The sequence below is a fragment of the Urocampus carinirostris genome, chromosome 16 (assembly GCF_059441175.1).
Source record: "Urocampus carinirostris isolate Australia breed hairy pipefish chromosome 16, RoL_Ucar_1.0, whole genome shotgun sequence".
In the NCBI taxonomy this organism is placed as follows: Eukaryota; Metazoa; Chordata; class Actinopteri; order Syngnathiformes; family Syngnathidae; genus Urocampus; species Urocampus carinirostris.
In genome coordinates, this window is record NC_142364.1 from 4296931 (window position 1) to 4310874 (window position 13944).

Here is a 13944-nt window from a genome sequence, read left to right on the forward strand (position 1 = left end):
GAACGCTCAGACCCCTGGAAAATTACAGGGAACATTGGACGGGGCCACAAGTGAGCCACTTTGTAAAAAGACTTATGAGGAAAAAAAATGGAGATTTAAAAAGACACACATGTTGCGTTGCAACCGGTTCAGAGTTCTTATCTGAAAAGAATCCAATCTAACACTGAAGGGACTTTGTGTCCCAGAAACCTAGAAAGACACCAGGAAAAAGGCTACAGGACACTTTGTGGGAGGAGGTATGGTTAGCATTTTTTTTTTATATTCAATTAGCCCAAAATTAGCTTGCGGGTCGTTTAGAACAGGGGTGTCAAACTCATTTTAACTCGGGGGCCACAAGATAGAACAAACATTCTGTCGGGGGCCGGACGAGTGGATTAAAGAGAAAGAAAAAGAGAGATAAAGAAATAAGAGAAAGAGGGAGGGAAAAGGAGAGAGGGCGGGACAAAGAAAGAAAAAGAGCGAGAAAGGGAGAGGGCGTGAGAAACAAAAGAGATTAAAAAGTCGTGAGAGAGGGGGAAAAGAAAGAGAGAGGAAGAAAGAAATCCAAAGAGAAATAGAACCACAGAAGGAGAGAAAATAGAAAATAGAAAAAAAAAACGTGAAAGGTAGGATGAGAAAAAGAGAAAAGAGAGAAAAGGAAGGAAAGTTGGAGCAAAAGAGGTTAAAAGACAGAGAGAAGGAGAAAGAGCCAACAAAGGAAGAGAAAAAGAGAGATACAGAGAGTGAAAGAGAGAGAGAAAGAGTGGGAGAAGGAAGGAGTGAGAGAGCAGGAGCTTCTTTGAAAAGAGAGAGAAAGGGAATGATAGAGAGAGAGAGAGAGAGAGAGAGAGAGAGAGAGAGAGAGAGAGAGAGAGAGAGAGAGAGAGAGAGAGAGAGAGAGAGAGAGAGAGAGAGAGAGTCTCGTAAGCGAGCATAAGGCGCACATCAAAGTGTCTGACTTTCTTCAAATCGTGTGGCAGAAGAGGACATGTGACGTCACATACAATGTATTGTTGGCGTAAGTAGTCATGGATGCTAATGCCATAGGGTATTTAACAGTTAGTCTAGAGTTGCCCCCCCCCCCTCCCTCCCCAAAATGAATTCAATCCAAAACTTTGCTTTTCCTCAATTGAATGATTTCTGCGTTTGATTTCTATAAGACGCAGAGGAACATTTGCAGAGGGCACCCGCACCCGATCGTGCTGTGCGCCTTGTTTAGTGTTAAATACAGAAATAGAACCAGCTACAGAGACTGGACTCTTTCACGTGCTCATGAAAATACGGTAACACGATCATTTGATTTTTTTTCTTTTTTCACACTTTTTATTTTACTTAAAAAAAAAACTAGCATACAACTGTAAAAATATTGTTGGGGATCAGAACAGTGGGTTTTTACGGCGTGATTTAAACCTCATGTTCTTGTGGGAAAACGTTTCCCTATCGTCCGTCCTCTCTACTGCGAGTCCAAAAGCCAAGCAGATAAGAGCTAAATTGGATTATTTGCTGTTGTTAGAAGCAAATGAAAGGAACACACACACACTTCTCGCATATCCTGTGTTTGTCTCTCTGGTTTTATTGTCCCACGCCGCCGGCGCTTCCGATGGATCAAAACACAAATTTGGGATTCCCTCGTTGTTGATGCAAGGACATAAAAAGCTGCACGTAACAAGTCTCTCGACTCCGGCTAGTTTGAGTTCAAAATGAATGAGCTAGCTTCAAGTATTCCTCCTGATAAGTCTGCTAAGTTAGCTGATCTTAGTGGTAGCTAGCCTTATTTATTCATCCTATCCTGATAATTCTAGCAAGTTAGCTAAACTTAGTGCTAGCAAGCTATCGTTAAATACTCATCCTAATAATTCTAGGAAGTTGGTTAAATGTAGTACTGGCTAGTTAGCTTTATATATTCGTTTTGATAAGTCTACTAAGTTCCTTGAACTTATATAAAGCTAACCTTATATATTCATCCTAACAAGTCTCGTAAGTAAGCTAAATGAAGCACTAGCTACTAACCCTTATATATTCATCCTGATAAGTCTGCTAAGTTAGCTGATCTTAGTGGTAGCTAGCCTTATTTATTCATCCTGATAATTCTAGCAAGTTAGCTAAACTTAGTGCTAGCAAGCTATCGTTAAATACTCATCCTAATAATTCTAGGAAGTTGGTTAAATGTAGTACTGGCTAGTTAGCTTTATATATTCGTTTTGATAAGTCTATTAAGTTCCTTATATTCATCCTGAAAAGTGTACTAGTTAAATGAATTTAGTGGTAGCTAGCCTTATATATTCATCCTGACAAGTCTCGTAAGTAAGCTAAATGAAGCACTAGCTACAAACCCTTATATGTTCATCCTGACAAGTCTCGTAAGTGAGCAAAATGAAGTACTAGCTAGTAAGCCTTATCTATTCATCCTGAAAAGTGTACTAGGTTAGCTGAATTTAGTGGTAGCTAGCCTTATATATTCATCCTGACAAGTCTCGTAAGTGAGCTAAATGTAGTACTAGCTGGTTAGCCCTATATATTTATCCTGACAAGTCTACTAAGTTAGCTAAACTTAGTGGTAGCAAGCTATCGTTAAATACTCATCCTAATAATTCTAGGAAGTTGGTTAAATGTAGTACTGGCTAGTTAGCTTTATATATTCGTTTTGATAAGTCTACTAAGTTCCTTGAACTTATATAAAGCTAGCCTTATATATTCATCCTAACAAGTGTCGTAAGTAAGCTAAATGAAGCACTAGCTACTAACCCTTATATATTCATCCTGAAAAGTGTACTAGTTAGCTGAATTTAGTGGTAGCTAGCCTTATATATTCATCCTGACAAGTCTCGTAAGTGAGCAAAATGAAGTACTAGCTAGTAAGCCTTATCTATTCATCCTGAAAAGTGTACTAGGTTAGCTGAATTTAGTGGTAGCTAGCCTTATATATTCATCCTGACAAGTCTCGTAAGTGAGCTAAATGTAGTACTAGCTGGTTAGCCTTATATATTTATCCTGACAAGTCTACTAAGTTAGCTAAACTTAGTGGTAGCTAGCCTTAAAAATGCATTTTGTTAAGTCTACTATGTTAGCTGAACTTAGTAGTAGCTAGCCTTATATAGTCATCGTGACAAGTCTCCTAAGTGAGATAAATGTAGTACTAGCTGGTTATCCTTATATATTCATCCTGAGAAGTTTACTAAGTTAGCTGAGCTTAGTGGTAGCTAGCCTTATATATTCATCCTGACAACTCTAGCAAGTTAATTAAACTGAGTGCTAGCAAGCTAGCGTTAAATACTCATCCTGATAAGTCTAGCAAGTTGGCTAAACTTGGTACTAGCTAGTTAGCTTTATATATTAATTTTGATAAGTGTGCTAAGTTAGCTGAACTTAGTGGTAGCTAGCCTTATATATTCATCCTGACAAGTCTCGTAAGTGAGCTAAATGTAGTACTAGCTGGTTAGCCTTATATATATTCATCCTGACAAGTCTTCTAAGTTAGCTGGACTTAGTGGTAGCTAGTCTTGTATATTCATCCTGACAAGTCTACCAAGTTAGCTATACCAAGTGCTAGCAAGCTAGCGTTGAATACTCATCCTGACAAGTCTAGGAAGTTAGCTAAACTTACAGCGAGCAAGGTAATGTTGAATACTCATCCCGACAAGTCTTGCAAGTTAGCTGAACTTATTGCTTGCTAGCTAGCTTTATATATGTACCTTGATAAGTCTAGCAAGTTAGCTGAACCTAATGCAAGGTTGCTAGCTTTATTTAATCCTGAAGATCCAGGTAAACTTCATTGTTCTTTTTCTGTCCACTATCCAGTATTCATGACTTGAATACTCATCCTGACAAGTCTAGCAAGTTAGCTAAACTAAGCGCTAGCAAGCTAGTGTTGAATACTCATCCTGACAAGTCTAGCAAGTTGGCTAAATGTAGTACTAGCTAGTTAGCCTTATATATTCATCCTGACAAGTTTAGCAAGTTAGCTAAACTAAGTGCTAGCAAGCTAGTGTTGAATACTCATCCTGACAAGTCCAGCAAGTTGGCTAAATGTAGTACTAGCTAGTTAGCCTTATCTATTCATCCTGACAAGCCTAGGAAGTTAGCGGAACCTAGTGCTAGCTATCTAGCTAGCTTTATATATGTGCCTAGATAAGTCCATCAAGTTAGCTGAACTTAGTCCAAGCTTGCCAGCTCCATTTATTAGTCCCAAAAAGTGTAGTAGTTAAACAAAATGTATGACTAACCGGCTAGTTGATTTTATTATACATAAATCATAGTTCCGCTACCTAGATGTATAGCCAGAGAGCTCAGATTAGTTTTGATGCATGACCTTCCTCAGGGATCACATGGTTAGCTGACTATGAAATTTACCAAATAAATGATAAGGTCATTAAAAGAAAGTATCTTCTATTTGTAGTGATTGGTATTTCTTGATCATCCCAAGCTTCGTTCCCATGGTTATCATGTTTTTGCCTCTCCCTTTAGCAGCACTACAAGACTGGGGACCAATAGCAAATAAATATAGCACAAAAAAATACAGCATTGTATTATTGACGAACAACGTCTTTACAAAGCACATATGATATTGTACATGATTTATTTATTTTTCTATGAATTATTTTTTTTAGAACTGTCGATTATATATGTAAATGCACAATGCTTTTTTTTAACGAAGATGTCGCTGTGTTTACTGAGCCTATTTTCGGGCGGCACAGCGGCTGAGTGGTTCACACGTCCGTGGCACATTTCCAAGGTCGTGGGATCAAATCCAGCTACCAGCCTTCCTGTGGGGAGTTTGCGTGTTCTCCCCGTGTTTGCTTTTCCTCCCTCATTCCCAAAACATGCATTTCAGGTTAATTGGCCCGTCCTAATTGTCCCTTGGAGTGAGCGAGTGAGTTGTCTGTCCCTTTTTGCCCTGCGACTGGCTGGCAACCGGTTCAGGATGTTACCTGCCCAATGCCTGACAATGGCCGAGATGGTCTCCAGCACTCGCACAACCTTACTGAGGATATGAATGGATGGATGGATGAAGCCCATTTTCGCCCAACTCAAATTAACCTTAATATGAGTTATTTCTAAATATATGTTGGTGTTTCTATTAAACCCTGCTGACATACCGTAGATTCCGGACTATAGAGTGCACCTGATTATAAGCCGCACCCGCCACATTTCGGGGGAAAAACCGATTTTGTACATACACAAGCCGCACCTGTATATTAGCCGCATGCGCCCACATTGAAAAAACGCAATACAAACACGAAATTAACCCATTCCCGATACAGACCAAAAAACACAGCCGTCAAAATAAACAAAAAATGATACCGGTACTTAACATTTAATGCAGACCTCCGGAGTCCAGGTGCCCGTTGAAAGTAATCCAAGGAAAAAAGTGTATATTTCCAAAGGTAAGGGTAGGAAAAATATATATCCACTATTGTCGGCCGCATCCACAAACACGTCTCACCTTTACTCCACTTCCCGTCAGCCCGTGTTTGCCCCGCCCCTTCTTTCTCATTTGCCCGTACAAAACATATCAGAATAAGTTTCTAAAATAAATACATTACAAAAATATATAGTTCCAAATACATATTATACATGGTTACACACATTTAGAAAGAAAGACGGTACACCGAGAGAGTTTTCAAAGCTTAAATGATAATATTATAACTTTCATCCCAAACCGTGCCTGTGAAGGGTAGCAAAACGCTACTAGCAACACGCTCGCAACACAGTAAACGGGTCTGTTAAAAAAACAACATACTGTATATGTAGAAATCACGGTAAGCCGTCCTCATCTTCCTCCTCATAGCTGATGTCATCAAAGTCGTCCTCCTTTGGTCTGGGAAAGATACTTTGTCATGTAGACCTCGTTCCACGCTCCCTTATACGAAAACGCGCTAGCATAACTCTCGCAAAGTAAAGTTAGCACGCAATAGTCCGGAATTTACGGTACTCTAAAAAGCAGCAAATTGTGAAAATCTAATTCACGGTTACAACACATCACTACAAGAGGCTAGCAAGAAAATATATTGCCTTAAGCTAGCAAAGCTATACAGTGTTTTATGCATTTAAGCGCTCATATATTCAAAGTGTTAAGTATGATGTGCCCGATACTCAAAACATCTGCCTGGGCCTTAAAGGCACAAGATGTTTGCCAAGTCTGGTCAAGAATCAGACCATATATGTATGTTTCCTGCACTGACCTGGATCTCAACTCAGCCTGAATGAATTGAAACTGGAGTTGGGTTTTTTTTTGCGGTTGGGTTTTAACAAGAATCACAAGAACCGGAGTGCTTGTTTGTGGACTGATTGATGGCTTGATTGCATGGTGGGATTGACCAACAGATGGATGTAACGTTTTGGTTCATCTACTAGGACTTCTAGAGATTGGTTCCACCTCAGCCCTTGGAATCCAAAGCTTAGATCAGGGGTGTCAAACTCATTTTAACTCGGCCATACGATAGAACAAATATTCTGTCGGTGGCCGGACTAGTAGATTAAAGAGAAAGAAAAAGAGAGATAAAGAAACAAGAGGAAGAGGGAGGGAAAAGGAGAGAGGGCGGGACAAAGAAAGAAAAAGAGAGAGAGAGGGAGAGAGCATGAGAAACAAAAGATAAAAAGTCGTGAGAGAGGGGGAAAAGAAAAGGAGAGGAAGAAGGAAATCCAAAGAGAAATAGAAAGACAGGAGGAGAGAGAAGAGAAAAGAAAGCGCAAAGGGTATGAAGAGAGAAAGAGAAAAGAGAGAAAAGGAAGTGAGAGAAAAAGTTACATTTTATTTTTTAAAAAAAGCATAGGTTGAGAAATTTATATTGATTTTACCCTGTGGAATCCCCACTTAGGTTGCCGCATGTTTGTCTGGCATCATGCTGCCACCCTGTGCTCTGTGGCACTGTCCCTTGCTCGCACACAGTGACATTTAGTGGTCAGAAATCACTCACTGGGGCTTTAATGCACGAGGACCCAGGAAACATACTCACGCATGGATCCAATGGCTACATACTTTTCCAAATCCTAACTGCACAAAACATGAAATAAATACCCCACGAGAGTCTTTAGCACACACGGTCGAAAACAACAAGAATGCCGTGATGACGAGTCCAAGAAATACAATGCAGTTAGTTAGAGTACTCGCTCTAACTGCACAAAACATGAAAGTAGAATAAAATGTAATAAAGTGACTAAATTTTGTGCAGGCTTGGGGAGTAACGGAATACACGGAACGGCAAAAATGATGTTGGCAAGCTGTTTGGATTTCTTTTCATTTTGTTTCCGTCGCATTTTATGTTCGTTTTGGCGGAGATCAAAGAGATCAAAGCCAGGAGAGAAAGCTTACCACGTGTTGTGAGTCATCATTTTATTCATATTTACTTTCTTTTGTCTTTTATTTGTGTCAAAGATAGTCATTATTAAGAAAAAAGGAAAAGAGCGAGCCCATCTCATCTCATTAGCCGTACCGCTTATCCTCATTAGGGTCGCGGGAGGGCTGGAGCCCATCCCAGCCATCTCCAGGCAGTGGGCAGGGGACACCCTGAACTGGTTGCCAGCCAATCGCAAGGCACACAGGGACAGACAACTCATTCGCTCATTCACACCTATGGACAATTTGGACCGGCCAATTCACCTGAAACGCATGATTTTGGAACGTGGGAGGAAACCGGAGTGCCCCGAGGAAACCCACGCAAGCACGGGGACAACATACAAACTCCGCACAGGAAGTCTGGAGCTGGATTTGAACCCACGACAGGTTCCCATGACATGAACTGTGCCGCACAAGCGCTAACCACTGCGCCGCCGTGCTGCCCAAGAGGGAGCCCAAACGCCCAAATTATACCTCAGTGAAAACAGTACACACATGAACACAACTTCACAATAAAAGAATATAAGATTGATAAACGTACAAGAGATATAATTAGACTGATTATTGAAACCTTGTTTTATATGTGTGTGTGTGTATTTAGGAATATAAAAACAAGTTATTTTCATTAGACAGAATTCTGAGAGATTTACATCCAAAACGGCCACCTAGACAATTAGCATATTTGGTCTTGGAGTATTCCAAAAGTAATTGAAAGTAATCTAGTTAAAGTAACCCTACCCAACCCTGATGATACATGAGTACAAGGACAGTAAAACTATAAAATTACGAATTTAGAACAAAAACAACGGACATGAAAGTACAGAGATCACAGAATATGATGCCTCCATTGATATTTTCTTCAAATCTGTGATGTCCGTCCAGTATTTTAGCACCAGCAGGGTAGAGTCACTGCCATGTTTTATTTATAAGCGCTGTTCTTGTCAAATGAGCTCATAAATGAATATTTAATAGACCTAAATTCCGCGACAGACATGTGCTAAATTGTCCTTGACTCATTTGCATGAGGCCCGATGCGTAATATTCTCCCAAAAAACCTCGGTTTTTGTTCATCTATGATCGAGCTTTCCGATTGGTGGACGGCAAACACTGGAGTAAAAAGGAAAAGAACAGAGGAACCCCATTTGAAGAACTTTTGTTTTTATTTGCTCTGGTGAATTTATAATTAAACCCAGACTATAAATCGCAAATGCATAATAAAAAATGTAAGCACAATGTCACGGGGAGGAGCGGACCAGAACGGAGGCAGGAAGGGAGAACTCAATTGCGTTGACGATCAAAACTTTTATTTAGTAAAATAAAAGTCGTCCAAAACTCAGAGACAAAACAGAACAAACAGGCTTTAACTAAAAACCTGCAAACTCAGATTTCTTCCGACTCAAACAAAACAGGACAGAGCAAAACAGAACGGGAAATGCAGACAGAAAATGCAAACAGAAATGCAATGAGCCAGCACCCGCAAAACCCACAACCCACCCTTAAGTAGCACACACGTAAGTTAGCTGATCTGCTTCAGCTGGTGCCCAGGGGGCGGGGCCAGCCTGTCGCCATGGCGACCATGCTGGACATGACACACAATGTCGCACTGGAGTATAAGTCGCATTCATTTGATAAAGTCATTCACACCACTTGGGAAGTTGTCTCCGAAGCATTACGTCTTTCCCAGTTGTTTTGAAATTAACCAACAATGGCCTAGAGCACGGGGTCGGAAATCTGTGGCTCGCGGGCCATACATGGCTCACTGATTAAATGTTACTTCAAATTCCTCCCTAGCAGTCGAATGTCAAGTTTGGCGCATGCACAGCCAAAAATATTTCTATCTACCTTGGTCATATACCTCAAGAGGAGTGACCGACAGCAAGACAAACACATACGATAACAAAGTAACTAAAAAAGGGAAAAAATAGCAAAAAACACACACATTTTTGGACCATGGCCAACCCAAATTCCCAAACACCCAAACAAGTTAGGCACCTCGGCCTGTAAGTTGGTCATGCTTTTGTCCCTCCAGATGAAACGGGACACCAGAAAGCGGCCCTGTCACAACACACTCTTCTGTACAACAGCAGGGCCCGACAGCTTTCACTGGTTTACCCCTGCTGCATCATACAGGTGCCCTGCACATCCCTTAGAACGCGTCCAAACATCCCACTATCCTTTTACAACACCTCTCCACTCATTCATATTACCAACAAGAGCTCTAGCTTCCACTAGATTTAGACCTCTTACAGCCATGTGGTGAGGGGCCTTCTCCCCGAGAAAGGTAAGAGAATTCTCCCACCGTGGTCCCCTGTGTGTCGTAAGAGGCGACTAAAGTGCAGGGAGCGAGGGGACTGGGGACAGCAAGGCAAAGAAAGGGGATGGGAGACCGAAAGGTCTCGCAAACCCTAGTTATAAGGTCACTGAATGTGAGAGGATGTGGAAGTAAAGCGACTGAGTGGAAGAAAGAGGAGATCGGAAGGTTGATGTGTTAGCCTTGAGTGAAACAAAGATGGAAGGAAAGGGTGAATTACATCTTGGAGGTATGTATGGTAGAAAGTCTGGAGTTACGGGTGGACATGCTAGAGAAGGAGTGGCTGTGCTTGTGAGTAAGAAAGCAAAGGGAAAAATTGTTACGGCCAAAGATAGTCCAATCATAAAATCTGTTTGATCTAGTATATAAACCGCATCACACCAACTGACCCTATTTTGGTTATACATCGCTAAATAATCCCTTATATGGCAGCTCATTAAATAATGTATGTTCAGTGTTGTGACACTTTATTACAAAAACCCACACAACAAACTAATTACCCAGAAACGCTAGTCAAGCACACAGAGCAAATTGATTATGTGAGCGGTAGGGGTGGGCGGGGCTATGCAACACATCAGTCTTTCCTCTCTCTCCTACCCGCGCTCACGACACTGAAAGGAAATACATCCATAAACTTTTTCATTTGCAGTTTTTGGTGACATATTTACAAAAGACCTCTGCTTGCACCTTGTTTTGAAATCATTATTTATGAAAAACATGAAGATCAAAATGAGCCTCAGTGATCTTAGGTAACTTAGGTAACTCTTTCCTCTCTCTATTACCTTCGCTCACTACACTGAAAGGAAATACATCCATAAACTTTTTCATTTGCAGTTTTTGGTGACATATTTACAAAAGACCTCTGCTTGCACCTTGTTTTGAAACCATTATTTATGAAAAAAATGAAGGTCAAAATGAGCCTCAGGGATCTTAGGTAACTGTGGGAGGGAGTCAAGGTTAATGTGGTATATTTGTTGATATGGGACACAGGCTCTGGTATTATTATTATTATTTTATAAACTTTATCAAATCATCTAACGTGAGACATAAATTGCGCTTAAATATAAGGTCTTATCTGAAGAACGGGTTTGGCGGTTTTGCTGAATTTTAACTTAAAATACATCTTACAATGAATCTCAGTAAGGCAAGCCTCCAGATTTTGACAACTTAAATGTCCATTTTTTTCCAGTGGCGCATACAGTTGAGTGTCATCTGCATAGCAATGGAAACTAATATTATACTTGCGGATAATGTCACCAAGCGGGATCATATAAATACTAAAAAGAAGGGGGCCAAGTACAGAGCCTTGAGGAACACCACAGGGGACATTAGATTGTTTAGAGGTCAGATTGCCATAGTTAACACATTGCATCCTGACAGGTAGGACCTACACCACGAGAGTACAGTTCCTGAGATACCAATCCGTTCTAGACGAACCAATAATACCAGCTCAGTAGCCTAGATGGTAAGGCGCCCGCTTTGAGACTGGGAGGTTCGGGTTCGCGCCCCGGCCGAGTCATTCCTAAGACTTAAAAAGTGGTCGGCGGCGCCCTCTCTTGGCTGCGGCTGCATCGGGTCACATGCAATCGACATTTCGTTCTGTGTACATTGTTACACAGAATGACAATACAAGGAAATTATTATTATTATTATTATTAATATGTTGTGGTCGACAGTATCAAAAGCAGCGCTGAGGGACAAAGAAAGAGAGAGAGGGAGAGAGCGTGCGAAACAAAAGAGATAAAAAGAGAAGTCATGAGAGAGGGGGAAAGAAAGGGAGAGGAAGAAAGAAATCCTCAGAGAAATAAAAAGACAGCGAGAGAGAGAAAAGAGAAAAGAAAGTGTGAAGGGTAGGAAGAGAGAAAGAGAAAAGGAAAAAAGGAAGTTAGAGCAAAATAAGTTAAAAAGACACAGAGAGAGAAAGAGACAAAGAGCAACAAAGAAAGAGAAAAAGAGAGAAATAGAGAGTGAAAGAGACAGAGACAAAGACAGAGAGTGGGAGAAAAGGGGTGGGAGAGAGAGAGAGAGAGAGAGAGAGAGAGAGAGAGAGAGAGAGAGAGAGAGAGAGAGAGAAATACAAGTACAGTGTCTTTGTGGGAGGCACCCGGCTTTGGCAACATCAAGTTGACATATATCAACCTGCGGCTCGTTTTTCTCTTGTGCTTCTCTGAGTGTTGTCTCACGGGCCGGATTCAATCCCTTAGCGGGCCTGATCTGGCCCGTGGGCCGCATGTTTGACACCTGTGCCCTAGAGCGCCCTCTCCTGCGTAACACTGTGACAATAACACGTGAAATTATGTAACGTGTTCATAATTCTACGCATATGTCGCTACAAAATATAAAGTGCGCCATATTTGTTTATGACCAGACTATTTTAATAATGTTCATTATGGTGTGAGTGCGCCATCTGTTGGGGGTATGTGGTCATTGCAGTAAATGGGGGAAACAATAGTAATAATTAGTGCTTTTTCACATAATATTTTTATTATTTTAGTGCGGTGGGGCGGGTTATACATCCTAATCATCAACACACGCCTGGATTGGACGCTCTCTTGAATACAAGGCGCATCCACGGAAATACCATGGCAAAAAAACTGCAATTTATAGTCCTGATAAAGCCATACGTACAGAAATCTACCTGTTCACGTTCTATTTCATTTTATTGTCGTTTATTATAGACTACTTTATCACTGTTCACTATGATGTGAGAGCACCATCTGCTGGGAATGTTTAGACATTGCAGCATAAGAAGAAAATGACTTGTATTATTTTTCCATACTATATTTTTAGTATTTTTATTTAGTGGGCCGTATTAGAATGTCTAATTATCAACACAGGTCAAGAGCATCCTCTTGGGCAAGAAATACAAGTACAGTGTGTCTTTGTTCCAGGCATCTGGCTTTGGCAACATCAAGTTGACATATTTCAACCTGCAACTTGTTTTTCTCTTGTGCTTCTCTGAGTGTTGTCTCGCGGGCCGGATTCAATCCTTTAGCAGGCCTGATCCGGCCCGCGAGCCGCCTGTTTGACACCCACCGGTAATATAGAGTACTCAAAATGTGGGGGTGGGGTTTAATGTGGGCTTTTACTCCCCCGGGTGGAGTTAAAGAGCCTCATGGCATGAGGAAGAAGTTATCTCCTCAGTCTGTCCGTGGAACAAGACTTAGATTAAGGACATTGATAAGCGGGGCTATGTTCTGCGGTCTGAAGAGACCAAGTTTTTTTTTTTTTTTTTAAACTAATCGAAAACACGTTTTTGTGTATTTTCTCCCCAGGTTGTCTTTCTTGCCGAATCGAAGCTTCTGCGAAAACAAAAGAACTATTCTGGCCAATGAGCAAGAGTCCCAGGACTCTCTTGGACCTCTATGAGAATGGACCTGAATGATGGAACTTTCCTACCAGGTGGAGGACTTAAGAACTGCGGTGTATTTTATTTTATTTTTTTTCCCCTTTCTCCAATGTGGCGTCATTTTTCGACCATATGATTGCACTTGAACACAGCACAACAATTGGTTTCACTAAGAAAAGTCATTTTCGTGTGTGTTTTATCTAGTTATTTATGAGTACTGTTTTCTTAAAGGGATAGTGTGTATTATTGTACCACTAGATGTCGCTATATTGTACTGAGTGCTAAAAGCACGAGGAAAATTACGAACTACGGAGACCAAACTGCATCATTTTTCCTTTTTTTGCCAAGCTTTTCACAAGGTTTTTGTTTTATGGGTACGCAGAGCGACAAGATTTCAGCGCCCTCTAGGGGAGGCTCATGTAATGTCAAACAAAATCAAGTCTTTAAAGTATTGAAAAATATAAACGCATGTTTTTATGATGTTTTTGCTCAATGTTGGGGTTTTTCACCAACAGGAGGCACTAAAAATACACGTTGTCCCTTTAAGCTAAAGTCACTATGTCAAGACCAGGACAAAGACAGGACCCACTCGCGTAATGTTTCTTAAAGTTTTATTGGGAAGAAGGGAAAGGAGCACACACACAATCCGGAGATCGCTGTACCCGGGTAGTGGTTTGCTCAAATGCGGAAGTGGAACTTCAGTATCGAGCGATGGCGGTGTCGGGAATGGAAAAAAACCGGTCAGTAGCTAGGATAGAAGAGCAAAAACGTGGTCGTTATCAGAAAATGAGTCGTTATTTGGGACGAGAGAACAGACACGGTCGAGATCAAAACAGGTCATAATTCGGGACGGGAGAGCAGACGTGGTCGAGATCAAACGGACCGTAGCGGGAGAAAACAGGAGCAAAAATACAGGATTGGCGAAAAAGGGCTTGCCGTGTAAAAACGGAGATTCGCAGACGGACCGAC

General features: G+C 41.1%; 1 protein-coding gene across 3 annotated transcripts in view; it reads left to right on the top strand.

The window, feature by feature from the left end:
* LOC148350005 (5-hydroxytryptamine receptor 4-like) overlaps window positions 1-13457 on the top strand; it is a 62000-nt gene extending 48543 nt beyond the window's left edge. For all 3 annotated transcript variants that reach the window (XM_088320043.1, XM_088320040.1, XM_088320042.1), the window contains one exon: window positions 12902-13457. In XM_088320043.1, coding sequence (XP_088176169.1) covers window positions 12902-12995 — 94 coding nt within the window. In that variant the 3' untranslated portion in view covers window positions 12996-13457. The remainder of the gene's footprint in view (window positions 1-12901) is intronic.
* Window positions 13458-13944: the final 487 nt, after the last annotated feature.